The 26,688-nt window shown below is 50.5% G+C and overlaps 2 protein-coding genes and 1 long non-coding RNA gene across 34 annotated transcripts in view; 2 read left to right on the top strand and 1 right to left on the bottom strand.

Annotated features, from left to right (window-relative positions):
• AXL (AXL receptor tyrosine kinase) overlaps positions 1-21,943 on the top strand; it is a 45,185-nt gene extending 23,242 nt beyond the window's left edge. For 4 of the 8 annotated variants that reach the window (XM_077982951.1, XM_028839774.2, XM_028839775.2 and 1 more), the window contains 10 exons: positions 1,238-1,370; positions 2,288-2,379; positions 7,895-7,990; positions 8,124-8,201; positions 12,153-12,245; positions 12,649-12,770; positions 13,400-13,509; positions 16,299-16,458; positions 17,350-17,486; positions 19,737-21,943. In XM_077982951.1, coding sequence (XP_077839077.1) covers positions 1,238-1,370; positions 2,288-2,379; positions 7,895-7,990; positions 8,124-8,201; positions 12,153-12,245; positions 12,649-12,770; positions 13,400-13,509; positions 16,299-16,458; positions 17,350-17,486; positions 19,737-20,088 — 1,373 coding nt within the window. In that variant the 3' untranslated portion in view covers positions 20,089-21,943. Of the gene's footprint in view, positions 1-1,201; positions 1,371-2,287; positions 2,380-7,894; positions 7,991-8,123; positions 8,202-12,152; positions 12,246-12,648; positions 12,771-13,399; positions 13,510-16,298; positions 16,480-17,316; positions 17,565-19,672 lie in introns of all 8 variants that reach the window. The other 4 variants (XR_013410705.1, XR_013410706.1, XR_013410707.1 and 1 more) reach the window with 3 other exon arrangements.
• Positions 7,472-12,413, bottom strand: LOC144337556 (uncharacterized). The gene is made up of 2 exons (XR_013410764.1): positions 11,242-12,413; positions 7,472-8,809 (listed from the first exon to the last, which is right to left on the bottom strand). It is a non-coding gene; the product is annotated as an uncharacterized LOC144337556 (long non-coding RNA).
• The window catches only part of HNRNPUL1 (heterogeneous nuclear ribonucleoprotein U like 1), a 48,723-nt gene continuing 42,518 nt past the window's right edge, over positions 20,484-26,688 (top strand). For 9 of the 25 annotated variants that reach the window (XM_077982955.1, XM_028839776.2, XM_077982956.1 and 6 more), the window contains exon 1: positions 24,575-24,955. In XM_077982955.1, the coding sequence (XP_077839081.1) occupies positions 24,661-24,955 (295 nt within the window). In that variant the 5' untranslated portion in view covers positions 24,575-24,660. Of the gene's footprint in view, positions 22,744-24,574; positions 24,956-25,129; positions 25,324-26,688 lie in introns of those variants that run through there. The other 16 variants (XM_077982959.1, XM_015124009.3, XM_077982966.1 and 13 more) reach the window with 4 other exon arrangements.

Raw genomic sequence — 26,688 nt, forward strand, 5'->3', positions numbered from 1 at the left:
CAGGAGATCGAGACCATCCTGGCTAACACAGTGAAACCCCGTCTCTACTAAAAATACAAAAACTTAGCCGGGCGAGGTGGCAGGCGCCTGTAGTCCCAGCTACTCGGGAGGCTGAGGCAGGAGAATGGCGTGAACCCGGGAGGCGGAGCTTGCAGTGAGCTGAGATCCGGCCACTGCACTCCAGCCTGGGTGACAGAGCGAGACTCTGTCTCAAAAAAAAAAAAAAAAAAAAAAAAAAAAAAGATATTCCTTAGTCCTTCATTCACCAGCCTCGCCCTCCGTGCACACGCTTCATGCACCGTCCTACACTGCAAGGATCTCCTTCCCCACTCACCTGTTTATCTATACTCTAGTCCACCCTCCTTGCACAATCATCACATTTCTCACACTAACCTATGCTACTTGAGGTTTCTCCACACCCATCTCATGTTCATCTAGCCCTCCTGGCACACTCATAACCCATTCCACACATCTCTCTCTCCCATTCCACACTCAATGCACACTCCTCAAATATCCATTCCACTCTTCTGTTTTTTTGGATCTTGGTGGGGTAATATGTGGTAGCTTAAAGTAAGGAAAACTACAAACGCCCAAACAGGGACTTGAACCCTGGACCACCAGGTTAAAAGGCTGATGCTCTACCAACTGAGCTGTGCTGGCACTTGCTCTTTTTTTTTTTTTTTTTTTTTTTTTTTGAGATGGAGTCTCGCTCTGTCACCCAGGCTGGAGTGCAGTGGCGCGATCTCAGCTCACTGCAACCTCTGCCTCCCAGATTCAAGCGATTCTCCTGCCTCAGTTTCTGAGTAGCTGGGATTACAGGTATGCACCAGCACCCCAGCTAATTTTTGTATATATATCTCTTTCAAGTAGAGACAGGGTTTCACCATGTCTGCCAGGCTGGTCTTGAACTCCTCGCCTCAAGTAACCCGCCCACCTTGGCCTCCCAAAGTGTTGGGATAACAGGCGTGAGCCACTGCACCTGGCCTCCATCCCACTCTCAACTCACCCATCCTACAACTTTCACACACTCCTGCCTTAACATGCACTTGTATCACATCCATTGCATACCCTGTCCAGCCCAGCCTATTCAGATATGTGAATGCATCCATCACACACCGCATCAAGTATGTGCACATCTTTACCGAGGCCTTCTGCCTCCCTCCAACATCACGCCTTTGGGTCCCAGAGAGCTGGATCCAAGGCCTCATCCATGACCTGTTCCTCGTACCCCCGATAGTGAAGGAAACTTCAGCTCCTGCCTTCTCGTGGCCCTGGTGGTATATACTGCTAGGAGCAGTCGTGGCCGCTGCCTGTGTCCTCATCTTGGCTCTCTTCCTTGTCCACCGGCGAAAGAAGGAGACCCGTTATGGGTAAGTTGGAACCACATGGGGAGGCTGTGTGGCCTGGGATGGAGAGGCTGGAGGCAGGGAGGCCAGTGAGGAGGCTGGTGCAGGAGGAGTGATGACCAAGAATTGGAATGAGGGCAAGGGAAGCCAGGCGCGGTGGCTCACGCCTGTAATCCCAGCACTTTGGGAGGCTGAAGCGGGTGGATCACTTGAGGTCAGGAGTTTGAGACCAGCCTGGCCAACATGGCGAAATCCTGTCTCTACTAAAAAATACAAAAATTAGCCGGACGTGGTGGCACACGCCTGTGGTCCCAGCTACTTGGGAGGCTAAGGCACAGAAATCACTTGAACCCAGGAGATGGAGGCTACAGTGAGCTGAGATCGCACCACTGCACTCCAGCCTGGGTGACAGAGTGAGACCCTGTTTCAAAAAAAAGAATGAGGGCGGGCCGGGCGCGGTGGCTCAAGCCTGTAATCCCAGCACTTTGGGAGGCCGAGACGGGCGGATCACGAGGTCAGGAGATCGAGACCATCCTGGCTAACACAATGAAACCCAGTCTCTACTAAAAATACAAAAAAATTAGCCGGGTGAGGTGGCGGGCGCCTGTAGTCCCAGCTACTCGGGAGGCTGAGGCAGGAGAATGGCGTAAACCCGGGAGGCGGAGCTTGCAGTGAGCCGAGATAGCGCCACTGCACTCCAGCCTGGGCGACAGAGCGAGACTCCGTCTCAAAAAAAAAAAAAAAAAAAAAAAAGAATGAGGGCAAGGGGGTGTGTGGAGTGAACGGAAGGCAGAAGGTAGCTGTCCAAGACATGCTCAGCAAATGCTAGCAGAGAGGGCAGGCAGGGCTTGAGGCTGAGATGGTACTTGCTCAACTGCTGGTTGGGGAGGGGGTTCCACATGGTTTTTCCTTGCCCTCACCTACTCCCCCGCCCCCCCCAGAGAAGTGTTCGAGCCAACAGTGGAAAGAGGTGAACTGGTAGTCAGGTACCGCGTGCGCAAGTCCTACAGTCGCCGGACCACTGAAGCTACCTGTAAGTGAACCCTGTGCCCCACTGCCCTGGCCTGGAGCTAAAGGCTATAGAGAATCTGACCTGCTGGGCTTCTATAGATGTATCAGCCAAACGTTTCTGAAGGCCTTGGGATACTAGCATGGCAGAATCACAGCCCCTAGAAATAACAGATTTGTGGAACCACAGAGAACTTTCAAGGAATAGAATCTTAGACACAGTAAATCTTAGAAACACCAAGGCTAGGTGTGGTGGCTCATGCCTGTAATCCTAGCACTTTGGGGGGCCGAGGTGGGAGGATCACTTGAGCCCAGGAGTTCGAGACCAGCCTGGGCAGCATGGCGAAACCCTGTTTCTACCAAAAAAAAAAAAAAAAAAAAGCCAGGTATGGTGGCATTCCCCTATAGTCTCAGATACTCCGGAGGCTGAGGTAGGAGGATCACCTGAGCCCAGGGAGGTCGAGGCTGCAGTGAGCCATGATCACACCACTGCACTCCAGCCTGGGTGACAGAGCAAGACCCTGTCTCAAGAAAGAAAAATAAATAAATAAATGAAAGAAAAGAAACACCAAACCTCAGAGCCATTGGATCTTAGAAGATGCAGTGATGATGCTAATGATGAAGATAATGACAATCACGAAGAAATGATGATGATGAAATAATGTTGAGATTAGATGGTGATGATGTGATAATAATCACAGGCAACCCTAGCACTACCTACGTGACAGGCTCCATTCTAAGCATTCTACATGTATCATTTAACCCTCAGAGCAACCCAAGGACACGGGTTTCTTTTTTCTTTTTTTTTAGACAAAGTCTCGCTCTGTCACCCAGGCTAGAGCACAGTGACACAATCTCAATCTCAGCTCACTGCAACCTCCACCTCCCGGGTTCAAGCAATTCTCATGCCTCAGCCTCCCGAGTAGCTGGGATTACAGGCACATGGCACCACGCCTGGCTAATTTTTGCATTTTTAGTAAAGATGGGGTTTTACTAACCCCGTCTTTGTTGGCCAGGCTGTTCTTGGAATTCCTGGTCTCAAGTGATCAACCTGCCTTGGCCTCCCAAAGTGCTGGGAGAATAGGCGTGAGCCACCACGCCTAGCTGGAGGTGGGTTTCTTATCACCTTCACTTCACAGATGAGGCAGCTTTGGAGCAGAGTGATTAAGTCACTTGCCCAAGGCCACACAGCTTGTAAATTGGATAGCTGGGATTTGAACCCAGGCACTTTTGCTCTGAAGTCTATACTTTTTTTTTTTAGACAGAATCTTGTTCTGTCACCTAGGCTGGAGTGCAGTGGCATGATCTTGGCTCACTGCAACCTCCGCCTCCTGGATTCAAGTGACTCTCCTGCCTCAGCCTCCCGAGTAGCTGGGACTATAGGCACATGCCAAAACGCCTGGCTAATTTTTGTGCTTTTAGTAGAGACAGGGTTTCACCATATTTGCCAGACTGGTTTTGAACTCCTGACCCCATGATCCACCCACCTCGGCCTCCCAAAGTGCTGGGATTACAGGCATGAACCACCGCGCCCAGCCTGAAGTCTATACTCTTTTTTTTTATTTTTTATTTTTATTTTTTTTTGAGATGGAGTCTCGCTCTGTCGCCCAGGCTGGAGTGCAGTGGCTGGATCTCAGCTCACTGCAAGCTCTGCCTCCCGGGTTTACGCCATTCTCCTGCCTCAGCCTCCCGAGTAGCTGGGACTACAGGCGCCCGCCACCTCGCCCGGCTAGTTTTTTTGTATTTTTAGTAGAGACGGGGTTTCACCATGTTAGCCAGGATGGTCTCGATCTCCTGACCTCGTGATCCGCCCGTCTCGGCCTCTATAATCCCAAAGTGCTGGGATTACAGGCTTGAGCCACTGCGCCCGGCCTAAGTCTATACTCTTAACTGCCACACTCTACTACCTCTTGGAATTATAGATTGGTAGAGAGATAGAATCGATCTTGGCCTGAAAAGTTATATGCATATACTCTACACCCTTATATTTTTGAAATAATAAAATCTTAGAACTATAGACTCTCCATTAGAAGACTGGAAAGTCATGGAAGGTCTCAGCTAAGGAGGGGATCTCAGAGGCCCAGTCAAATCTCTTCTTTTGGCCAGGCGCAGTGGCTCACGCCTGTAATCCCAACACTTTGGTAGGTCTAGGCAGGCAGACACTTGAGGTCAGGAGTTTGAGACCAGCCTGGCCGGCATGGCAAGACCCTGTCTCTACTAAAAATACAAAAATTAGCCAGACGTGGTGGTGCACATCTGTAATCCCAGCTACTCGGGAGGCTGAGGCAGGAGAATCACTTGAATCCGGAAGGTGGAGGTTGCAGTGAGCCGAGATGGTGCCACTGCACTCCAGCCTGGGCGATAGAGAGAGACTCTGTCTCAGGAAAAAAAAAAAAAAAAAAAAATCTCAGGCTAGGCGCGGTGGCTCATGCCTGTAATCCCCAGCACTTTGGGAGGCCAAGGCGGACAGATCACGAGGTCAGGAGTTCAAGATCAGCCTGACCAACATGGTCAAACCCCATCAAAAATTAGCCAGGTGTGGTGGTGCACGCCTGTAGTCCCAGCTGCTTGGGAGGCCGAGGCAGGAGAATTGCTTTAACCTGGGAGGCAGAGGTTGCAGTGAGCCGAGATCAGGCCACTGCACTCCAGCTTGGGTGATAGAGCAAGACTTTGTCTCAAAAAAAAAAAGGAGCTCATCTTTCAGTTAGGGAAACAGAAATTCAGAAAGAAAATGGAAGAGCTAGGTCTCTTCCTAGCACACAACGAGAAAGCCACCAGGGCCCCAGGGGGATGTTTGGAAAGGGCTGGGAAAGACATTTATTTAAGAAGAGAAGGAAGAAGCAACGATGTTCCGGTGATTTAACTGAGTAACATACAGCAGCCATTCTCAGGGTGTGAGCCTGGTCCCCTGTGGTCCCCGAGACCTTTGCAGGGGGCCCATAAGGTCAAATCTATTTTCATACTATTACCAAGACATTATTTGCTCTTCTGCTTTCTCATTCACGAGCATTCAGTGCAGTTTTCCAGAGGCTCCCTGATGTGGGATGATGTCATCCATCACTCTGACAGCTGATGGACCTTGTATATTCTTGTTTTAAAAATCTATCAGGCTGGGCGCGGTGGCACACGCTTGTAATCCCACCACTTTGGGAGGCCAAGGCGGGCAGATTGCTTGAGGTCAGGAGTTTGAGACCAGCCTGGACAACATGGTGAAACCCCATTTCTACTAAAATACAAAAATTTTAGTATTTTTGTATACTAAAATACAAAAATTTTAGTATACAAATTTTTGTATGTGTGTGGTGGTGCATGCCTGTAATCCTAGCTACTCGGGAGGCTGAGGAAAGAGAATCGCTTGAACCTGGGAGGCGGAGGTTGCAGTGAGCCGAGATCGCACCACTGCACTCTAGCCTGGAGAACCAGAGTGAGACTCTCTCTCAAAAAAAAAACAAAAAAAAAAAATTAAATAAACCTCATAGGTTTTCTTTTGAGGCCTAGGAGCTTGAAACCAGCATGGGCAACATGGCAAAACCCCACCTCTACATTAAAAAAAAACACACAAAAATTTGCTGGGTGTGGTGGCACACGCCTGTAATCCCAGCTGCTCAGGAGGATGAGGCAGGAGAATCACTTGAACCCAGGAGGTGGAGGTTGCAGTGAGCTGAGATTGTGCCACTGTACTCTAGCCTAGGCGACAGAGTGAGACTCTGTTTCCAAAAAAAATTTTTCTTTTTTTAGAGATGGGGTCTGGCTATGTTGCCCATGCTGATCTCCAACTCCTGGCCTCAAGTGGTCCTCCTTCCTTGGCCTCCCAAATTGCTGGGATTACAAGCGTGAACCACTGTGCCCAGCTAGTTTTATTTTTGAATACAGAAATATTGAGATATATATATATACACACACATATATATATGTAACTCACATAAACAAAAGCTCTTTCTAGTCCTCAATAATTCTAACAATGTAAAGGTGTCCTGATGTCAATTTGTTTGAGAATGATCATATAACAATGAAAATGGATAAATTACAATTACACCCAACAACAACTAGATTATAACTATTTCATAGATATCATGTTGAGTGAAAGAAGCCAGACACGAAAGAGAATATACTATGTGATTCCATTTTTATAACATTTCAAAACTAATCTATTGTAACAGAAATCAAGAAAGTGGCTACCCCTAGGAGGGCAGGTCATGTTCTGTTCTTGTCCTGAGTGCTAGTTACACATTTGTGTTTGATTTGTGAAAATCCACTGAGTTGGCCGGGCGTGGTGGCTCACGCCTGTAATCCCAGCACTTTGGGAGGCCAAGATGGGCAGATCACCTGAGTTCGGGAGTTCCAGACCAGCCTGACCAACATGGAGAAACCCTCTCTCTACTAAAAATACAAAATTAGCCAGGCGTGGTGGCACATGCCTGTAATCCCAGCTACTCGGGACGCTGAGGCAGGAGAATTGCTTGAACCTGAGAGGCGTAGGTTGCAGTGAGCTGAGATTGCACCATTGCACTCCAGCCTGGGCAACAGGAACGAAACTCCATCTTAAAAAAATAAAAAAGAAAAGAAAAAGAAAAGAAAATACACTGAGTTGCTTATTTACAATTTGTGCAGGTTATACTTCAATAGCAAGAAATATTTGTGTGTGTGTGTGTTGTTTGAGATGGGGTCTTGCTCTGTCACCCAGGTTGGGGTGCAGTGGCATGAGCTCAGCTCACTGCAACCTCCACCTCTGGGCTCAAGTGATCCTCCAACCTCAGCCTCCTGAGTAGCTAGGACTACAGGCATGTGCCACCATACATGGCTAGCTTTTGTATTTTTTCTAGAGACGGGGATTCGCCATGTTGCCCAGACTGGTCTTAAAGTCCTGGACTCAAGTGATCCACCAGCCTCAGCTTCCCAAAGTGCTGGGATTACAGGCATGAGCCACTGCATCCGGCAAAATAAATATTTGTATTTTATTTTATTTTTGAGACGGAGTCTTGCTCTGTCACCCAGGCTGGAGTGAAGTGGTGTGATCTCAGCTCACTGCAACCTCTGTGTCCTGGGTTCAAGCAATTTTCCTGCCTCAGCCTCCCCAGTAGCTAGGACTACAAGCATGTACCACCACACATGGCTAATTTTTGTATTTTTTTGGAGAGACAGGGATTTGCCTTGTTGCCCAGGCTGGCCTTGAACTCCTGGACTCAAGTGATCCACCTGCCTCTGCCTCCCAAAGTGCTGGGATTATAGGCGTAAGCCACTGTGCCCGGCAAACAAAATATTTTTAACAACTGGTACAGCAGGGCACTGACCCATCAGGGTGCCCACTGGAGCAAGAGTGTGGCCAGGCTTTACGCCTTTAGTTCCCTTTGAGAGAAGGTTCAGGGGGTCCAGAGGAGGAGCTGGGGTGGAAGTGGCGGGTGCTGAGGGCAGTAGTTAATTTTGAATCAGTGCAGAAGTATATCAGTGTTTCAATAATGGGTCTATCCCTACTGGTGGGTGAATGTCACCTGAATGTCAGCCCTGCCCCATGGCTCTGTCCACCCCAACCTTGCATGCAGTGAACAGCCTGGGCATCAGTGAAGAGCTGAAGGAGAAGCTGCGGGATGTGATGGTGGACCGGCACAAGGTGGCCCTGGGGAAGACTCTGGGAGAAGGTGAGTCCCCCTGCAGCATACACACATCCTTCTGAACTTCTGAGATCCTGCACTTCCACACTCCCACCCAACTATAGGAAATACAGTCCCCACAGGCCATGTGAGGTCAGTGTCTCCCTCTGGCCCCCCACAGGAGAGTTTGGAGCCGTGATGGAAGGCCAGCTCAACCAGGACGACTCCATCCTCAAGGTGGCTGTGAAGACAATGAAGAGTGAGTTATATGCACATGTGTGGGACCCCCAGCCCCTTCCCTATGCCCCTGAGAAAGAAGAGAGCAGAAAAGTTAACAGCAAGTTAACCATAGCCTAGAACTTCTGTTGTTTCCAGATAGGCAATGGAGCCCCTGCCAGGTACTTCAACAGAAGGAATTGAATATGGGGAGATTAGTATAAAGGTGGGAAATGGGCTGAAGGAACATCTGGGGCAGGGAGGGAAACCAGAGATGAGCAGCAGCAGGAAGTCACTTCCATCCCTAGGCCTGAAGGACAGAGGGAGCAAGTGGTGTTACCAGAATCCACAGCTAGGGACACCAGGCAGGAGCTGGTATCACAAAGTTAGAGGTTGCTCTGTGGGAGCTAAAAACCCAGAAGAACACTTTGGGAGGCCGAGGCAGCAGATCGCTTGAGTCCAGGAGTTCGAGACCAACCTGGGCAATATGGTGAAACCACATCTCTATGAAAAAAATAATAGTAATAACAATAACAAAAAATTAGCTGGGTATGGTGGCACATGCCTGTAGTCCCAGCTACTTGGGAGGCTGAGGTGGGAGAATCGCTTGAGTCTGGGAGGCAGAGGTTGCAGTGAGCTATGATCATGCCACTGCACTCCAATCTGGGTGACAGAGTGAGACTTTGTTTTAAAAAAATAAAACACACATGGCTGGGCGTGGCGGCTCAAGTCTGTAATCTCAGCACTTTGGGAGGCTGAGGCAGGTGGATCATCTGAGGTCAGGAGTTCGTGGCTGGCCTGATCTACATAGTGAAACCCCACCTCTACTAAAAATACAAAAATTAGCCAGGCGTGGTGGCAGGCACCTGTAATCCCAGCTACTCGGGAGGCTGAGGCAGGAGAATCGCTTGAACCCTGGAGACGGAGCTTGCAGTGAGCCGAGATTGCACCACTGCACTCCAGCCTGGGCGACAGAGCAAGACTCTGTCTGAAAAAAAAAAAAAAATTGAAACACACACATGCACACACGGGAGACACAACCACCACCAAGGGAATACCAGAAGCAGAGAGAGGGTGAAATACCCTGACTTCTCCCTTCCTCCCCGCTACCTGCCAGTTTCCCATCAGGGCCTACCTCTCATTGGCAAATCCCAAGAGGAAACCACTAGGAAAGGGAGCCAGGGAACTGTAGTTTTCAGGGGCTGGCCCGCTGTGATACATAGCGGAGCAGGAGAAGCTCTAGAATGAGGAATACCTGGCTGAATCATTTACCAGCCATGCGATCTCAGGCAAATGACTTTCCCTCTCTGAGCCTCCCACCTGTCATCTGGAAAAAAGGACCCTAATGTCCCCACCTTCCAAAGCTGTGAGGCAAAGCACTTCATGCTGAGGGTGGCAAGTAGGACATGCTTGTTAATGTGGACTAGGACTATATTATTTACATCATCAGAGAGGGCAGGAGCCATTTCAGGGTTACATAGCAGAGGAAGTCCAGGGCTAAGTTCTTCACACACAGGGAAGGAGAAGCATAGGGGGTTCAGATTGGGGCTGGTGGTGAGTAGAGAATGATCCTTTCTGAACTACAGGGCTTAAAAGCTTGGGCTATGAAGTCATTACCCACTCATTCATTATTGAGCACCTCCTGTGTACCAGGTTATTTTTGTTTGTTTGTTTGTTTTGCTTTGTTTTGTTTTGAGAAGGAGTCTCACTCTGCTGCCCAGGCTGGAGTGCAGTGGCGTGATCTCGGCTCACTGCAACCTCCCCCTCCTGAGTTCAAGCGATTCTTCTTCCTCAGCCTCCCAAGTAGTTGGATTACAGGCGCACGCCACCACGCCTAGCTAATTTTTGTATTTTTAGTAAAGACGGGGTTTCACTGTGTTGGCCAGGCTGGTCTCGAACTCCTGCCCTCAGGTGATCTGCCTGCCTTGGCCTCCCAAAGTGCTAGGATTACAGCTGTGAGCCACTGCACCCAGCCTCAGGTTTACGTTTTTTGTTTTTTGGTTTTTGTTTTTTGAGACAGAGTCTCACTCTGTCACCCAGGCTGGAGTGCAGTGGCATGATCTCGGCTCACTGCAAGCTCCGCCTCCCGGGTTCACGCCATTCGCCTGCCTCAGCCTCCCAAGTAGCTGGGACTACAGGTGCCTGCCACCACGCCCAGCTAATTTTTGTATTTTTAGTAGAGATGGGGTTTCACCCTGTTGGCCAGGATGGTCTCGATCTCTTGACCTCGTGATCCACCCGCCTCAGCATTCCAAAGTGTTGGGGTTACAGGTATGAGCTACCACACCTGGCCTACGTTTTTTGTTTTTTGAGACAGAGTCTTACTCGTTGCTTCGGCTGGAGTGCTGTGGCAGGATCACAGCTCACTGTAGTCTCAACCTCTGAGGCTCAAGCGATCCTTCCCACACAACCTCTCACTGGTTATAGTCTTGGCCTGGGTCTGAATCCCAGCAGTGCAACCTTGGGCAAGTCATTTTGCCTCTGTGAGCCACAGTGTTCTGAACTGTTAAATGGGATGATACTTGTATGGGTCCCCAGGGCAGGTAGGGAAGTGCTAGGGAGCAGCCTGGGTGGTTGTGAACAGGTGGACCCTGGAGCTAGACTGCCTGGGTTTGAGATCTGCCTCTTCCACCTCCAAGCCGTGTGTTCGTTCCCTTAGGCAGACTCTGTAACCTTTCTGTGCCTTGCTTTCTTCATCTTTAAAGTAGAGATAGGCCAGGCACAGTGGCTCATGCCTGTAATCGCAGTGCTTTGGGAGGCCGAGATGGAAGGATCACTTGAGGTTAGGAGTTTGAGACCAGCCTGGACAACATAGCAAGACTCCCTCTCTTAAAAAATTGGCCGGGTATGGTGGCTAACACCTGAAATCCTAGCACTTTGGGAGGCCAAGGTAGGCAGATCACTTGAAGTGGGGAGTTTGAGACCAGCCTGACCAACATGGTAAAACCTCATCTCTACTAAAAATACAAAAATTAGCCGGGCGTGGTGGTGCATGCCTGTAATCCCAGCTACTTGGGAGGCTGAGGCATGAGAATCTCTTGAAATGGGGAGGCAGAGGTTGCAGTGAGCCAAGATTGAGCCACTGCACTCAAGCCTGGGGGACAAGGGCGAAACTCCATCTCAAAAAAAAAGAAAAAAAATATATATATTATATATATGTATGTGTGTATATATATATTTTATATATGTATGTATAAATATATATATTATATATATATATGTATAAATATATATATTTTATATATGTATGTATAAAAATATATATATATATGTATGTATGTATATCCGGGATGGTGGTGCGTGCCTGTGGTCCCAGCTACTCAGGAAGGCAAGCCTAGGAGTTTGAACCCACAGTGAACTGTGATTGCTGTGATCACATCCATCCTGGGTGACAGCACAAGACCCTGTCTCAAAAACAAAAAACAAAACAATAAAATGGGAATGATAATAGTAGCACCTAAGAAGATTAAATGAGTTAATATATACAAAGTTGACCAATCGCAGTGGCTCACTCCTGTAATCCCAGCACTTTGGGAGGCCGAGGCGGGCGGATCACGAGGTCAGGAGATCGAGACCATCCTGGCTAACATGGTGAAACCCCGTCTCTACTAAAAATACAAAAAATTAGCCAGGTGTGGTGGTGGGCGCCTGTAGTCCCAGCTACTCGGGAGGCTGAGGCAGGAGAATTGCTTGAACCCGAGAGGCGGAGTTTGCAGTAAGCTGAGATCGAACCACTGCACTCCAGCCTGGGCGACAGAGTGAGACTCCATCTCAAAAACAAAACAAAACAAACAAACAAACAAAAAAACCCACTCTCTCTCTCTATATATATATACACACACACATAAAATGCTGAGTATGGCACCTGGTACTTACTAATCATGTTTGATGAAGATGAGTGATCATGATGATGATGATGATGATGGAGAGGAGGTGGAGAGAGAGTCCTCCCTCTCCTCCCCTCCACCACACCCACCTTTCTCTCTCCCTCAAGTTGCCATCTGCACAAGGTCAGAGCTGGAGGATTTCCTGAGTGAAGCAGTCTGCATGAAGGAATTCGACCATCCCAATGTCATGAGGCTCATCGGTGAGAGAGGAGCAGATTCAAGGGGTCTACAGGCCCCATGGGGGCCATTGCAGAGGGAAGACCCCTTCTTCTGGCCATGGGAAGATCAAACTTCCAGGCTTCCTGCTCCCCGCTCCTTCAGGGTCAGCAAGCTTCCCCCTCCTACTCTCCCTCAGCTTGGAATGTGACCTCTGACCAGTCCCAGAAATAGCTGAGGTCCCCAGGAGGGCTCCGGAAATGTCCCTGGGAACTGTGCTGGAAACGGCTTCTCTGCAGCTCGGTCCTTGCCACTGCCAGTACCCCCCAGACAATATGGTGGCCAGATTGGATGGGGAGTGAGAAGGAGACGCTGGAGGCTGGCTGGGAGGGGGCTTGGCTTCCCCTTCTGCCCAGTAGGAGTGACAGGGCTATCTGGGGGGCTCAGGTGTCTGTTTCCAGGGTTCTGAACGAGAGAGCTTTCCAGCACCTGTGGTCATCTTACCTTTCATGAAGCATGGAGACCTACACAGCTTCCTCCTCTATTCCCGGCTTGGGGACCAGCCAGTGGTAAGGGACATTTAGTCATCCAGTCTACAAATATTAACTGAGTATCTATCAGGTACCCAGGGCTGCTCAGACCCTGGGAAGACCATGGTGACCAGGAGCTTACTCTCCTGGAGCATGTCTTCCAGCAGGGGAGGGGCAGACAATAAACAAGCTAATAAATACCTGAGCAAGATGATTTAAGTGTTTCAGTGCTAGGAAGGAAATACACTAGGATGGATGATAAGGAGGCCAGGCAGTGAATTTGGGTGGACGTGGAAGATCTTGCTGAGGAGGTGATTGTGAAGGAGTTGGGGCTGGGGGGATGTCTGGAGATCTGGGCAGGAAGCGATCCCAACAGAGCGCACAGCATAGGCAAAGGCTGGAAGGTGGGAATGATCATTGTTTGTCTGAAGACCAGAGGGGAGTCTGGGGAGTGTCAGTCAAGGGCAAGAACATAGGCGATCAAGTCCGAAAGGAAGGCTGGAGCAAGTTTATAGGACCTTGCAGGCCATGGAGAGGGGTTGGGTTGAATTGTCAGGGCCATGGGAAACCAATTCGGGCAGAGCTAGAATTGCACAAAGGGATAGAGGGAGGAGGGATCACATCAGGGACTCTGTTGACCTCTCCTCCCACCTGCCTTGGCTCCCCAGTACCTGCCCACTCAGATGCTAGTGAAGTTCATGGCGGACATCGCCAGTGGCATGGAATATCTGAGTACCAAGAGATTCATACACCGGGACCTGGCGGCCAGGAACTGCATGTGAGTGCCTTTCAGGGACACCCCCACGCTGCTCCCACACTCCCTGAGGGAGCTCCCTCCCCCCTTCTTAGGATGGAAGCGGGGCTAGACACCCACGAAGGGCAGGTCAGAACTCAGGGCCAGGAAAGTCAGTAAGGGGGTCTGGGAAGGCTTCCTGGACGAGGTGGGTCCTGAACTGAGATCTGGAAGGAGCATTTGGATGTGGAGAGGGAAGAGACCAGAAGGTGGGCTCAGTGCACAGCATGAGGTGAGCAAAGCGGCTGAGGTGACCGATGGGGGTGGGGACATGTGAGCCCCATCTCTGTCCCGCTCCATGCTGGGTGACTTGCCTGGGGCTGCCCTTTGGAAGCGGCCACACTGTATAAGGAAACCAAACTCCCCACCAATGAACAAGCAGAAAACATGCCAGACAGGGCGCGGTGGCTCACGCCTGTAATCCCAGCACTTTGGGAGTCCGAAGCGGGTGGATCACTTCAGGCCAGGAGTTCGAGACCAGCCTTGGCGAAACCCCCTCTCTACTAAAAATACAAAATTCATCCGGGTGTGGTGGTGTGTGCCTGTAATCCCAACACTAGAATTGCTTGAACCCGGGAGGCGGAGGTTGCAATGAGCCGAGATCACATCACTGCACTCTAGCCTGGGTGATAGAGCGAGACTCTGTCTCAAAAAAAAAGAAAGAAAGAAAAAAGAAAATAGTAACCTGTAATCCTAGCCATTCCTAAGGCTGAGGTGGGAGGATTGCTTGAGCCTCGAGACCAGCCTAGGTAACAACAGTTAGACACCATCTCAAAAAAAAAAAGAAAAAAAGAAAGAACAATAAATCCCCCAAAAGCCAGAATAGAGGGTAAGGGGAGGGTAGAGGGTGGAGGGAATGGAACCACAGAGTTAGAATATTAATCTCGGCCAGGTGCCGAGCCAGGTGCTCACACCTATGATCCCAGCCCTTTGGGAGGCTGAGGCAGGAGGATCACTTGTACCCAGGAGTTCAAGACCAGCCTGGGCAACATAGTGAACCCTGCCTCTACAAAAAATAAATTATCTGGGCATGGTGGTGTATGCCTGTGGTCCCAGCTACTTGGGAGGCTGAGGTGGGAGGATTGCTTGAGCCCAGGAGGTTGAGGCTGAAGTGAGCCATGATGCTATCACTTCACTACTGTCTGGACAACAGAGCAAGACCCCATCTCCAAAAAATTGATGTATATTTTCCATACACTAAAATATACACATCGTATACGTGCAAGCTCAGCTCAATGAATTTTATGGGTATAGACCCATGTAACCACTAGATCAAGGTAAAGAATATTTGTTAGCCCCAGCAGGCTCCTTCATGCCTCTTCCTCTTTCCAATCACTACCGCCAAGTGGTACCCACTATCCTGACTTCTCAGTGTTAGTTTCGCCTGTTCTGAAAAGTCATACAAATGGGATCATGCAGTTTGTACTGCTTTGTGTCTGGCTTCTATGGCTCAGCATGATGTTTTTGAGATGAATCTGTGTAGGAGTAGTTTGCTTTTTTTCTTTGCTGTGTGGTATGGTATTCCATCGTATGAATGTCCTGTCCCATGGATTTTCTTCCTTTTCTTTTTTCTTTTCTTTCTTTCTGTCTCTCTTTCTTTCTCTTTCCTTCCTTCCTTTCTTTTTTTCTTTCTCCTTCCTCCCTCCCTCCCTCCCTCCCTCCCTTCCTTCCTTCCTTCCTTCCTTCCTTCCTTCCTTCCTCCCTCCCTCCCTCTCTCTCTTTCCCTTGCTTTCTCTTTCATTCCCTTTCTTTCTTTTCTTTTTTGTTTTGACAGAGTGTTACTCTGTCCTTTAGCGTGGGGTGCAGTGGCATGATCATAGCTCACTGTAGCCTCCAACTACTGGTTCAAGCTATCCTTCTACCTCAGCCTCCTAAGTAGCTGGGACTACAGACATGTGCCACCATGTCCAGCTAGTTTTTAATTTTTTTTGTAGAGACAGGGTCTTGTTTTGTTTTCCAGGTTGGTCTTGAACTCCTAGCCTCAAGTGATCCTCCCACTTTGGCCTCCCGAGGTGCTGAAATTACAGGCTTGAGCAACTGTGCCTGGCCATTTTTTTTTTTTTTTTTTTTTTTTTTTTTTTTTTGAGACAGAGTCTCACTTGCTCTGTTGCCCAGGCTGGAGTGCAGTGGCGCGATCTCAGTTCACTGCAACCTCCGCCTACTGGGTTCAACTGATTCTCTTGCTTCAGCCTCCCAAGTAGCTGGGATTTCAGGTGTACACCACCACACCTGGCTAATTTTTGTACTTTTAGTAGAGACAAGAGTTTCACCATGTTGGCCAGGCTGGTCTGGAACTCCTGACCTCAAGTGGTCCACCTGCCTTGGCCTCCCAAAGTGCTGGGATTACAGGCGTGAGCCACCGTGCCCAGCCATGTTCTGTTTTTTAATCTGGCTGCTGGTTACACGGGTGTGTGTGTGAAAATTCAGTGAGCTGCTCACTTACGACTTGTGCACATTTCTGTATGTACACTATACTTCAAGAAAAAAAAATGCTTTTTCATCAAGGAATCAAACTCAAGGAAGGACCTTAGAATCTAGCAAAGAGCCAAAGTTGGGAAGGCCTGAGGAAGCCCTTTGTCCCATCCTCATTTGACAGAGTGAACAAGAAGTAAAGCAGTTCCCTTCTGGAATGGGGTGAAGATTTGGGAGACATATCCCCACCCCGCAGCCAGGACAGTGAGGGGAGGAGGTGCAGATGTGTCTGAGAGCCAGGGCAGACTTCCTGGTGGACGTGACCGATGCCCTGACCCTGTTCCTTTCCCCAATCCAAACAGGCTGAATGAGAACATGTCCGTGTGTGTGGCGGACTTCGGGCTCTCCAAGAAGATCTACAACGGGGACTACTACCGCCAGGGACGTATCGCCAAGATGCCAGTCAAGTGGATTGCCATTGAGAGTCTAGCTGACCGTGTCTACACGAGCAAGAGTGATGTGGTACGTGCATCCCCACCAAGAGTGGGGAGCCATGGGAGGGCATGGCCTGACTGGGCGGCTGTGAATGCAAGGGTCACAGGGACATGTTGGCTTCCCTTTGCAGGGGCTTGTCTACATGGGCTAGGCATGTCTTGGAGTATGGTGGGCATCTCTGAACAGTGGTGCATACATGCCCAGGATAAATACAGGCCCATGTGTGCATGGTAGCAGTGTAGACAGTTTAGGTTAGAAGAAGCTGCAGTGATTATGTGTGCATGCGCACACACTCGTAGAATGTGGACAGCCAGGGTGTGCAGAGTGGCACATGAGCTCATGTGTCCATGAAGTGTGTATATGCGTGTGATGGTGAGCATGTGTATGCATCCACAAAAGTTACTTATTCATGTGTATACCTGTGTCAAATACTTTACATATATATTTTTTTCTTTTTTTCTTTTTTTTTTTCTTTTTTTGACATGGAGTCTCATGCTGTCACCCAGGCTGGAGTGCAGTGGCATGATGATCTCGGCTTCCTGCAACCTCTGCCTCCCGGGCTGAAGCGATTCTCCTGCCACAGTCTCCCGAGTATCTAGGATTACAGGCGCCCACCACCACGCCTGGCTAATTTTTGTATTTTTAGTAGAGATGGGGTTTCACTATATTGGCCAGGCTGGTCTCAAACTCCTGACCTCAGGCGGTCCGCCCACCTCAGCTTCCCAAAGTGCTGGGATTACAGGCGTCAGCCACCGCGCCCAGCTAAAGTATTATGTTTCTGTGAATACTTGTGACGCTCCCAGAAGATGGTTGTGAACATGTGTACATAAGTGTGGGTGTATCCATGAACCTGGGTATTGGGGCGGGTGATTCTGTGCAGGAGAGACCGTCTAATTCCCTCCCCTCTGCCCCATACAGTGGTCCTTCGGGGTGACAATGTGGGAGATTGCCACAAGAGGCCAAACCCCATATCCAGGCGTGGAGAACAGCGAGATTTATGACTATCTGCGCCAGGGAAATCGCCTGAAGCAGCCTGCGGACTGTCTGGATGGACTGTGAGGACCCTTAGGTTTCCCCCAACCCAGAATTCATTCCAAACCCCTGACTACCCCCACATGGCCCTCACAGGTCCAGTACTCTCTATAACCCGGACAGAATCCCTGAGAATGCTGAATGACCCACTTGCCCCTCACCAATGCTCTGAGTAGGGCCACCACTGGCCAGTGGGGTGCAAATCAGCTGAAGACACCCTTTCCTCCTTTGTCTGTGTCTGGAATGCAGGCTGAACCAGTCCCCTGGCTCCCCGTCCCCAAGCCAGGTATCCTTGGGTAGTGAAGAACAGCACAGTCTTACCTGGCGGCCCTGCTGTTGGAACATGCACTCCCAGAGACTTCTCATTCCAGACTCCTGAGCACACCATGCTTCCCCGACCTGCTCCTCAACACCCAGGACTCTCTGCAAAACCCTCCAGTTTGTTTTATTGACCTTCTGCAGACTCAGGTCTCCTCTGAGATGTTTGCAGGATCCTTTAGGGAATGCTTATCAAACTCTGCAGTATTAGAGCATGCAGAGAAGGCCGTGACATTTAGCCAGCACTTTGAGGGTAAAGAGAGGAGCCTGGTTGGGTCAGGAGGAGACAGCCTGGGGCTTCAGACTCCTCAGTCCACCTTGGGTACTCCAAGAGCTGAGAGGAGTAAAAATAACAGTTAACTTTTTTTTTTTTTTGAGACGGAGTCTTGCTCTGTCGCCCAGGCTGGAGTGCAGTGGCCGGATCTCAGCTCACTGCAAGCTCCGCCTCCTGGGTTTACACCATTCTCCTGCCTCAGCCTCCCAAGTAGCTGGAACTACAGGCGCCTGCCACCTTGCCCGGCTAGTTTTTTGTATTTTTTAGTACAGATGGGGTTTCACCATGTTAGCCAGGATGATCTCGATCTCCTGACCTCGTGATCCACCCGTCTCGGCCTCCCAAAGTGCTGGGATTACAGGCTTGAGCCACCGTACCCGGCCAACAGTTAATATTTTTATAGAACTGACTAGAAGGCACTGTTTTAGGTGCCTGGCATGTGTTAGATCATTTGGTCCTTACCACAGCCATATGGTGTGGAGAGGTATCATTACGATTCCCATTTTGCAGATGAGAAAATCCAGTCCTACAGGGAGGGTAATTTATTTTTATTTATTTATTCGCGTCTCACTCTGTCGCCCAGGCTGGAGTGCAATGGCTTGATCTTGGCTCCCTGCAACCTCCCAGGTTCAAGCGATTCTCTTGCCTCAGCCTCCCAAGTAGCTGGGACTACAGGCACGTGCCACCACGCCCAGCTAATTTTTTTTTTTTTTTTTTTTTTTGTATTTTTAGTAGAGATGGGATTTCACTGCATTAGCCAGGATTGTCTTGATATCCTTACGTCATCATCCACCCGCCCCAGCCTCCCAAAGTGCTGGGATTACAGGCGTGAGTCACTGTGCCCAGTCTGGGAGGGCGATTTATTTGTCAAAGGTTGCACAGCTGGTGTGTTTATTATCTATATCCCCACATCGAGTAGTTTAAAACAACAAACATTTATTATCTCCCATGGTTTCTGAAAGTTGGATATTGGGAACAGCTTATCAGAGTGATTTTGGTTCAGGATCTCTAATGAAGTTACAAAGATATCATTGGGGGCTGCAGTCATCTGAAGCTTGGGACTGGAAGATTGCTTTCAAGGTGGCTTACTCACATGGCTGTGGCAGGAGGCTTCAGTTCGTTGCCAGGTGGAACCCTTGGTGGCACTGCTTGATCTTACTCACAACGTGGCAAGACAAAGTGTGAGGAAGCCGCATGCCTTTTATGACCTAGTCTCAGAAGTCACACACGCCATTGCTTCTGCCAAATCAGAAGCAAGTCACTAAGTCCTGCCCATGCTCAAGAGGAGACGATTTATTCTCCATCTTTTGCGGGGAGGAGGGTCAAAGAATTTATGGATCTATTTTAAACCAGCACAGCTTGTAAGAGGCATAGCCAGGCTTTGATGCAAGTCTGCTCTGGGGAGCTGGGAAAGTCTGTTCTAGCAAACCCTCATCAGAATACTACTCCATACCCAGCCAGGTTTCCCAAGACCCTTCCCAGCTCCTGAGTCTCCCAGGACCCAACTCAGAAACTCTTGGGAATTCCCAAATCCCCATAGATGGCTTCAAACTGCTGAGGCTCCCTCCAGTCCCCTAAAATGCCCCCAGTCCCCTGAGTGTCCTAAAACGTCCCCAGGCTCCCAGAATGCCCCCCTTCTGAGTCCCTGCTCAATCTCCCAACCCTCGTTTTGCTGCCCTAGGTATGCCTTGATGTCGCGGTGCTGGGAGCTAAATCCCCAGGACCGGCCAAGTTTTACAGAGCTGCGGGAAGATTTGGAGAACACACTGAAGGCCTTGCCTCCTGCCCAGGAGCCTGACGAAATCCTCTATGTCAACATGGATGAAGGTGGAGGTTATCCTGAACCTCCCGGCGCTGCTGGAGGAGCTGACCCCCCAACCCAGCTAGACCCTAAGGATTCCTGTAGCTGCCTCACTTCGGCTGAGGTCCATCCTGCTGGACGCTATGTCCTCTGCCCTTCCACAGCCCCTAGCCCCGCTCAGCCTGCTGATAGGGGCTCCCCAGCAGCCCCAGGGCAGGAGGATGGCGCCTGAGACAACCCTCCACCTGGGACTCCCTCTCAGGATCCAAGCTAGGCACTGCCACTGGGGGAAACTCCACCTCCCCACTTTCCCACCCCAGGCCTTATCCCCACCTGAAGCCCTATCTTCCTACCTATCCCACCTCCATCCCAGACAGGTCCCTCCCCTTCTCTGTACAGTAGCATCACCTTGAAAGCAGTAGCATCACCATCTGTAAAAGGAAGGGGTTGGATTGCAATATGTGAAGTCCTCCCAGGTATTAACATTCCAAGACTCTAGAGTCTAAAGTTTAAAGAGTCTAGATTCAAAGGTTCTGGGTTTCAAAGATGCTATGAGTCTTTGGTTCTAAGGACCTGAAATTCCAAAGTCTCTAACTCCATTAAAATGCTAAGGTTTTAAGGCCTACTTTTTTTTTCTTTTTTTTTTTTTTTGAGATAGAGTCTCGCTCTGTCGCCCAGGCTGGAGTGCAGTGGTGCAATCTTGCCTCACTGCAACCTCCACCTACCAAGTTCAAATGATTTTCCTGCCTCGGCCTCCCAAGTAGCCGGGATTACAGGCACCCGCCACCACACCTGGCTCATTTTTGTATTTTTAGTAGAGACAGGGTTTCATCATGCTGGCCAGGCTGGTCTAAAACTCCTGACCTCAAGTGATCCACCCACCTCGGCCTCCCAAAGTGCTGGGATTACAGGCGTGAGCCACTGCACTCAACCTTAAGACCTACTATTGTAAGGCTCTGAGATTCTGTGGTTTTAGATTTTCTGGTTCTAATATTTTTGATAAGGCCTCAAGGTTTTAGGTTTTAAAGCTCTAAGATTCTGATTTTAGGATCTAAGGCTCTATGATTCTAGATTTTTATTTTTCTAGGGTTCAGAGTCCTTAGAATGTAATATTCTAGATTCTAAAGATTCTTTAATTCTAGACATGGAGGTTCTAAGGCCTAGTGTTCTAAAATATGATGTTTTAAGGCTCTGAGAGTCTAGATACTCTGGCTGTAAGACTCTAGACCATAAGCCTTCAAAATTTTATCTTCTCAAGTTCTAAGATTCTAATGATGATCAATTATAGTTTCTGAGGCTTTATGATAACAGATTCTCTTGTATAAGATCTTACATCCTAAGGGTCAAAAGCTCTAGAATCTGTAATTCAAAAGTTTTAAGAGTCTAAAGATGGAGTTTCTAAGGTCCAGTGTTCTAAGATGTGATAGTCTAAGACTTACTCTAAGATCTTAGATTCTCTGTGTCTAAGATTCTAGATCAGATGCTCCAAGATTCTAGACGATTAAATAAGATCCTAATGGTTTGTTCTGTTTCAAGGCACTTTAGATTCCATTGGTCCAAGATTCTGGATCCTAAGTATCTAAGTTATAAGACTCTCACACTCAGTTGTGACTAACTAGACACCAAGTTCTAATCATTTCTAATGTTGGACACCTTTAGGTTCTTTGCTGCATTCTGCCTCTCTAGGACCATGGTTAAGCATCCAAGAATCCACATTTCTAAAATCTTATAGTTCTAAGCACTGTAATTCTAAGGCTCAAATGTTCTAAGTTTCTAAGAGTCTAAAGGTCCACAGGTCTAGACTATTAAGTGCAATTCCAAGGTTCTAACCCTATACTGTAGTATTCTTTGGGATGCCCGTCTCCTTTTTAGCCACCATTGCTTCCTCCTCCCCTCCTGTGGGGGTGTGCCCCCTTCAAGCCTGTGCAATGCATTAGGGATGCCTCCTTTCCCGCAGGGGATGGACGATCTCCCGCCTTCCGGGTTATGTTGCCCCCCTGAGCCAATCCTTCATCTTCTGAGTATACAGTGTGGACTCTGGTGCCTTCAGAGGGGCTCAGGTCACATAAAAGTTTGTATATCAATGAGCTTCTGTCTCCTCTTGTCTCCTTTTAGCTGTGATGTGGCCCCGTTCCCTGGCAATTCAGTTTCCCCCATCAGAAAAAAGAAGGCTTGGTGGGGTCTTGGAATTCTCTCCTCACTAAAGAGGGTAGAGATGAACATACAGATAGACAAAAAGACACACAAACAAGAGACGCATGCTCTCAGAAATGCCCAGTGAGGAACTGACATACGGATCCAGCATCACAGACACACACACACCAGTGCCCCGCAAAGTAACAGACACATGAATTAATGGACACACCCGGGAGGACCTGGTCACAAATAAAAAGACTGAAATTCAGATGCATAGAGTAACACAGACACACAGAATTACACAGACACAAACATATTTACAAACATGCTCAGGCAGATACCTGCCACGAATAGGAAGAGACACAGACCCAGAGTCAAGTGACACAAATACTCAAGAGACGTGGAGATTACAACAGGTACTCACAGCCCCGAACGTTCAGACTGACATAGAAACACAGGCACAGAACACCTTCGACCATCACGGACCCACAAGGGGCCTCCAGCCAAGACCAACCCACCGTGTCTGGCATGCACTGGCGAGCAGGCGTTCGCGGGTGTGGCCAGCAGCAAATGGAGAAACCCTTGGCAGCGCCCGGACGCCCTCCAGTGGCGACTCCTGAGAACCAGGGACAGTTCAATCCGGGCCACAAACTTTTTTAGAACAAATCATTGTGGGAAGCTGGGAGGAGAGAGAGAGGAAGTCGGACGTGGGCGAGGGGCGGGGTGTCTGGACTGGAACCTCTGGGCCCACGTGAGTGTCTGTCCCGCTGCTGAGTGGGTGCTGTGTGTCTGGGTTGCTGTAGTGTTCGCTTGTAGTGCAACTATCCTGTGTTATCTTTATCATTCGATGCCGCCTGCCTCTGCGGACCGTAGTGGGCACCTCTACACTGCAGCTGGGTACCTTACCCAAAGCAGATCAGAATTGGGGCCGGGCGCGGTGGCTCACGCCTGTAATCCCAGCACTTTGGGAGGCCGAGGCGGGCGGATCACTTGAGGTCAGGAGTTCGAGACCAGTCTGGCCGACATGGTGAAACCTCTCTCTACTAAAAATACAAAAATTAGCCGGGCGCGGTGGCGGGGACCTGTAATCCCAGCTACTCGGAAGGCTGAGGCAGGAGAATCGCTTGAACACGGGAGGCGGAGGTTGCGGTGAGCTGAGATCGAGGCCCTGCACTCCAGCCTGGGCAACAAGAGCGAGACTCCGTCCCAAAAACAAAACAAAACAAAACAAAACAAAACAAAAGAACTGGATGCGTCTGATCTGACGCACGCCTGTTTGTTTACGTCTGCGGGGTGTGCCTTTGTCTAAGTAGAGATGGTGTGTGGCTTCTGCGGGCTTAACGTGTGGCTCAGGAGGCAGTGGGCGTCTGCATCATGTATCCCGATTGCGTCTTACTCGAGTTTTGTTTTCTGAGTTAGAGGCGACAGGTGGTGCAGCATTAGACACAGGGAAGCTCTGTGGCTTTTGTATTCATGAGCGCGAAGGTTAATGACGGATCCGTGGGTTTGAGCTTGTCAATACAGACGCCAGACAGCCCGATTTACGGGAACAGCCGATTAGAGGATTGGAGAGGGCGGTCGGTGAACTTCTGGATGTCTTTCGTAAGGGGAAGGCTCTATGGTCGCGTGCAGAGCGCCCGTTCCACGTCAGGCACCGACCATAGAGCAAGGCCGCCGCGGACTACCCAAGGGAAGGGGAGGCCGTGTCCTTTACAACTAGCCTCCCGTTGTTAGTCTAGTCTCTATAGTCAAACCTTCGGGACTCTCTAAAGTCAAAATTTTGCTTTTACTAAAGGCAACTGGGTTCCTTCCAGATTACGAACTGTATATCCACTTAATATCTATTTCGTATACCTCCTCCTACAGCGAAATTTGTGAGGCAGTCCTCTGAAGCACGGCCAATCTGGGGCATTTTTCCTAAAACGAGCCATCTCTACGCTTTAGTGAGCTAAGACAATAACTGCGATTGGTGGGCAGATTGTTTTGAAACCGCCCTAACGGCAAGGGGCGGGCCCCTGGTGAATTCATCTCTTTCCGGTTTCTTAAAGGCAACAGGAAGGAGGGGTTTCTGACGACCCTCCATTTGATTGGTTCTAGTGGTTTTACCCGCTCGGACTCCTCAAGGGGCGGGAGATATACACCAATCGGAATGTGTGTTACAGAGACACTTAGTTTGATGAAAGGACTGCGCAGGAAAGGCCGTCGGACGCTCATTCTGAGATCTCACCGCTGATTGGTCCAAAGGGTTACTCCCTTATTTTCATTGGGCTTTACTGCAGCCGGCGCGCGAGAGCTACCCAATCAGCGCACGCTCCGCCTCCTGCCTTTTCCCGCCCTCCGCTCCGGCCTCGGCTTCGACGTAGGCCAACGCTTCCTACCCGGTAGCTCGTAGGCCTTCTCGTTGCCGTTGTTTTGAAAACCGCACTCTGATTGGCTAGGTTTCCGGGCCCGCGCCCGTTGCCCCATGCACTGACCAATTGGCACTCGTATTACATCGGACGAGGCACGGGTGAAGGGGGAGGCGGTGGCGGCGGCCATTTTGAGCCGCCGCCGCCATTGGAGTGGGCCCCCCCCCTTTCCCCCTTCGCCTCCTGACAGGAAAGGTTTAAGGGGGACAGAGCCCTGGGAGGCCGGGCCGGGCTCGGGGGCCACCCCGGGGGCCCGGGCCATGGATGTGCGCCGTCTGAAGGTGAACGAACTTCGCGAGGAGCTGCAGCGCCGCGGCCTGGACACTCGAGGCCTCAAGGCCGAGCTTGCTGAGCGGCTGCAGGCAGCGTTGGAGGCCGAGGAGCCTGACGACGAGCGGGAGCTCGAGGCCGACGACGAACCGGGGCGACCCGGGCACATCAACGAGGAGGTCGAGACCGAGGGGGGCTCCGAGCTGGAGGGGACCGCGCAGCCACCGCCGCCCGGGCTGCAGCCGCACGCGGAGCCCGGCGGCTACTCGGGGCCGGACGGACATTGTGAGAGTGCGCGGGGCGGGGGCCGGGGAGCCCGGAGCCTGGGCCGAGGAAAGGGCTGTGGGACGCGGGAGTCCAGCGCCTGAGGTCGGGGAGACGACCTGAGGATCGGGGGATCCCGCTACCCGCCGCCGAAAAGGATCTGGGGACAAGGGCCCCGGCACGACCGGAGGGTGGATCCAGACGCTCGGTGCAGGGGGCACACTGGGGGAGGGGCCTCTGGGTTTCGGAGGTGAGGGACGGGGGTGGCGGGGAGGATTCCTTACCGTAGGGATCGGAGACCGGAAACTGGTTTCTGGAGCCGAAGAGAGTCGGAAGAACAAGAGGTTTTCCATTTGGGTTGGGAGGGTCTCGAAAATGGAGATCTTGGGGTTCGGAGCTCCTTGGGCTTGGCGGCCTGGCCAGCCCAGCGTGTGGGCTGCGGGGTGGGGAGCCGTGTTTCCAGGGTGGGGAAAGAATGTCCAGGTGTGCGGGGCTGCGAGAGTTTTGAGGAAGCAGAATCCTGGAGTATGCCGCTGGATGCGATCCTGGGAGTTCTCCTATTTGCTTCGGGGGTGGGTGGGTGAGGTGGAGGCGCTGGTGTCTGTGGCTGGGGAGGGTCTAATGGACTCAGTGCTTTGGAGTTTGGCTGGTGAGCATTTAGGGGCTGCGGGAGATTGAACGAGGGGGCACCCCCATCTCTCTTCCGGGGCTGGAAGGCCACCCTTGAAGCAGGCACAGCCTGGACATTTGGTGCTGGGAGATCTGGGGACTTTCTGGTTGGCTTCTAGAAGAGGTGTAGGGAGCCCTGGTGTCCAGAGGCTGGAGGGGGAGAGGATTTTTCCCTCAACAAAGGATCTGGGGGTCTAGAGCTAAGAAGACTGAGGACAAATAACTCTGAGGCTGCTGCTGAATGGTCTAGAGCTAACTGTGGGCTTTTTGGAGAACGGGGTAGCTGCGGGTGGGATGGGGGCAGATGAGTTGGTAACATTCCAAGTGGATGAAATATGTGGCAGGAGACAGAGGATCCTGTGTCCAGCACAGAAGGAGTATGTATCTGGCTTAGCGAATATGGGGAGGGGGGAGGCTGTAGGGAGCAAAGAGAAAGAAAACCTGTTGACTTCACTGGAGGCCTCAGAGTGGAGTGTGGGGAATGTTTCTGGACCTGAGCGTCTCCCAGAGATATGGTCGGTTCCCAGAAGCAGTTATTTGTGTACCCAGGGAGTGGGGGCCTTCAGCGGGAAGCACAGAACTCTGCATCAGCCAGGAGGTGTGACTCTGGGAATGGGTTCGGGTAGATCTGCGGTTGTCTGAGGAGAGGAAACCCTGGTATAGGACGGAGTGAATCTTCAGTTAGAAAAAAGCAACTTTCGGGCCGGGTGCAGTGGCTCACGCCTGTAATCCCAGCACTTTGGGAGGCCGAGGCGGGCGGATCACAAGGTCAGGAGTTCAAGACCAGCCGGGCCAACATAGTGAAACCCCATCACCCGTCTCTACTAAAAATACAAAAATTAGCCGGGCGTGGTGGTGGGCGCCTGTAGTCCCAGCTACTTGGGAGGCTGAGGCAGAAGAATCGCTTGAACCTGGGAGGGGGAGGTTGTGGTCAGCCGAGATTATGCCATTACACTCCAGCCTGGGCAACAAGAGTGAAACTTTGTCTCAAAAAAGGAAAAGGAGCTTGCTTTCTTTCTCTTTTTTAAAAATACAGATGGGGTCTCGCTATGTTGCCCAGGCTGGTCTTGAACTCCTGGGTTCAA

The sequence above is a fragment of the Macaca mulatta genome, chromosome 19, assembly GCF_049350105.2.
Source record: "Macaca mulatta isolate MMU2019108-1 chromosome 19, T2T-MMU8v2.0, whole genome shotgun sequence".
In the NCBI taxonomy this organism is placed as follows: Eukaryota; Metazoa; Chordata; class Mammalia; order Primates; family Cercopithecidae; genus Macaca; species Macaca mulatta.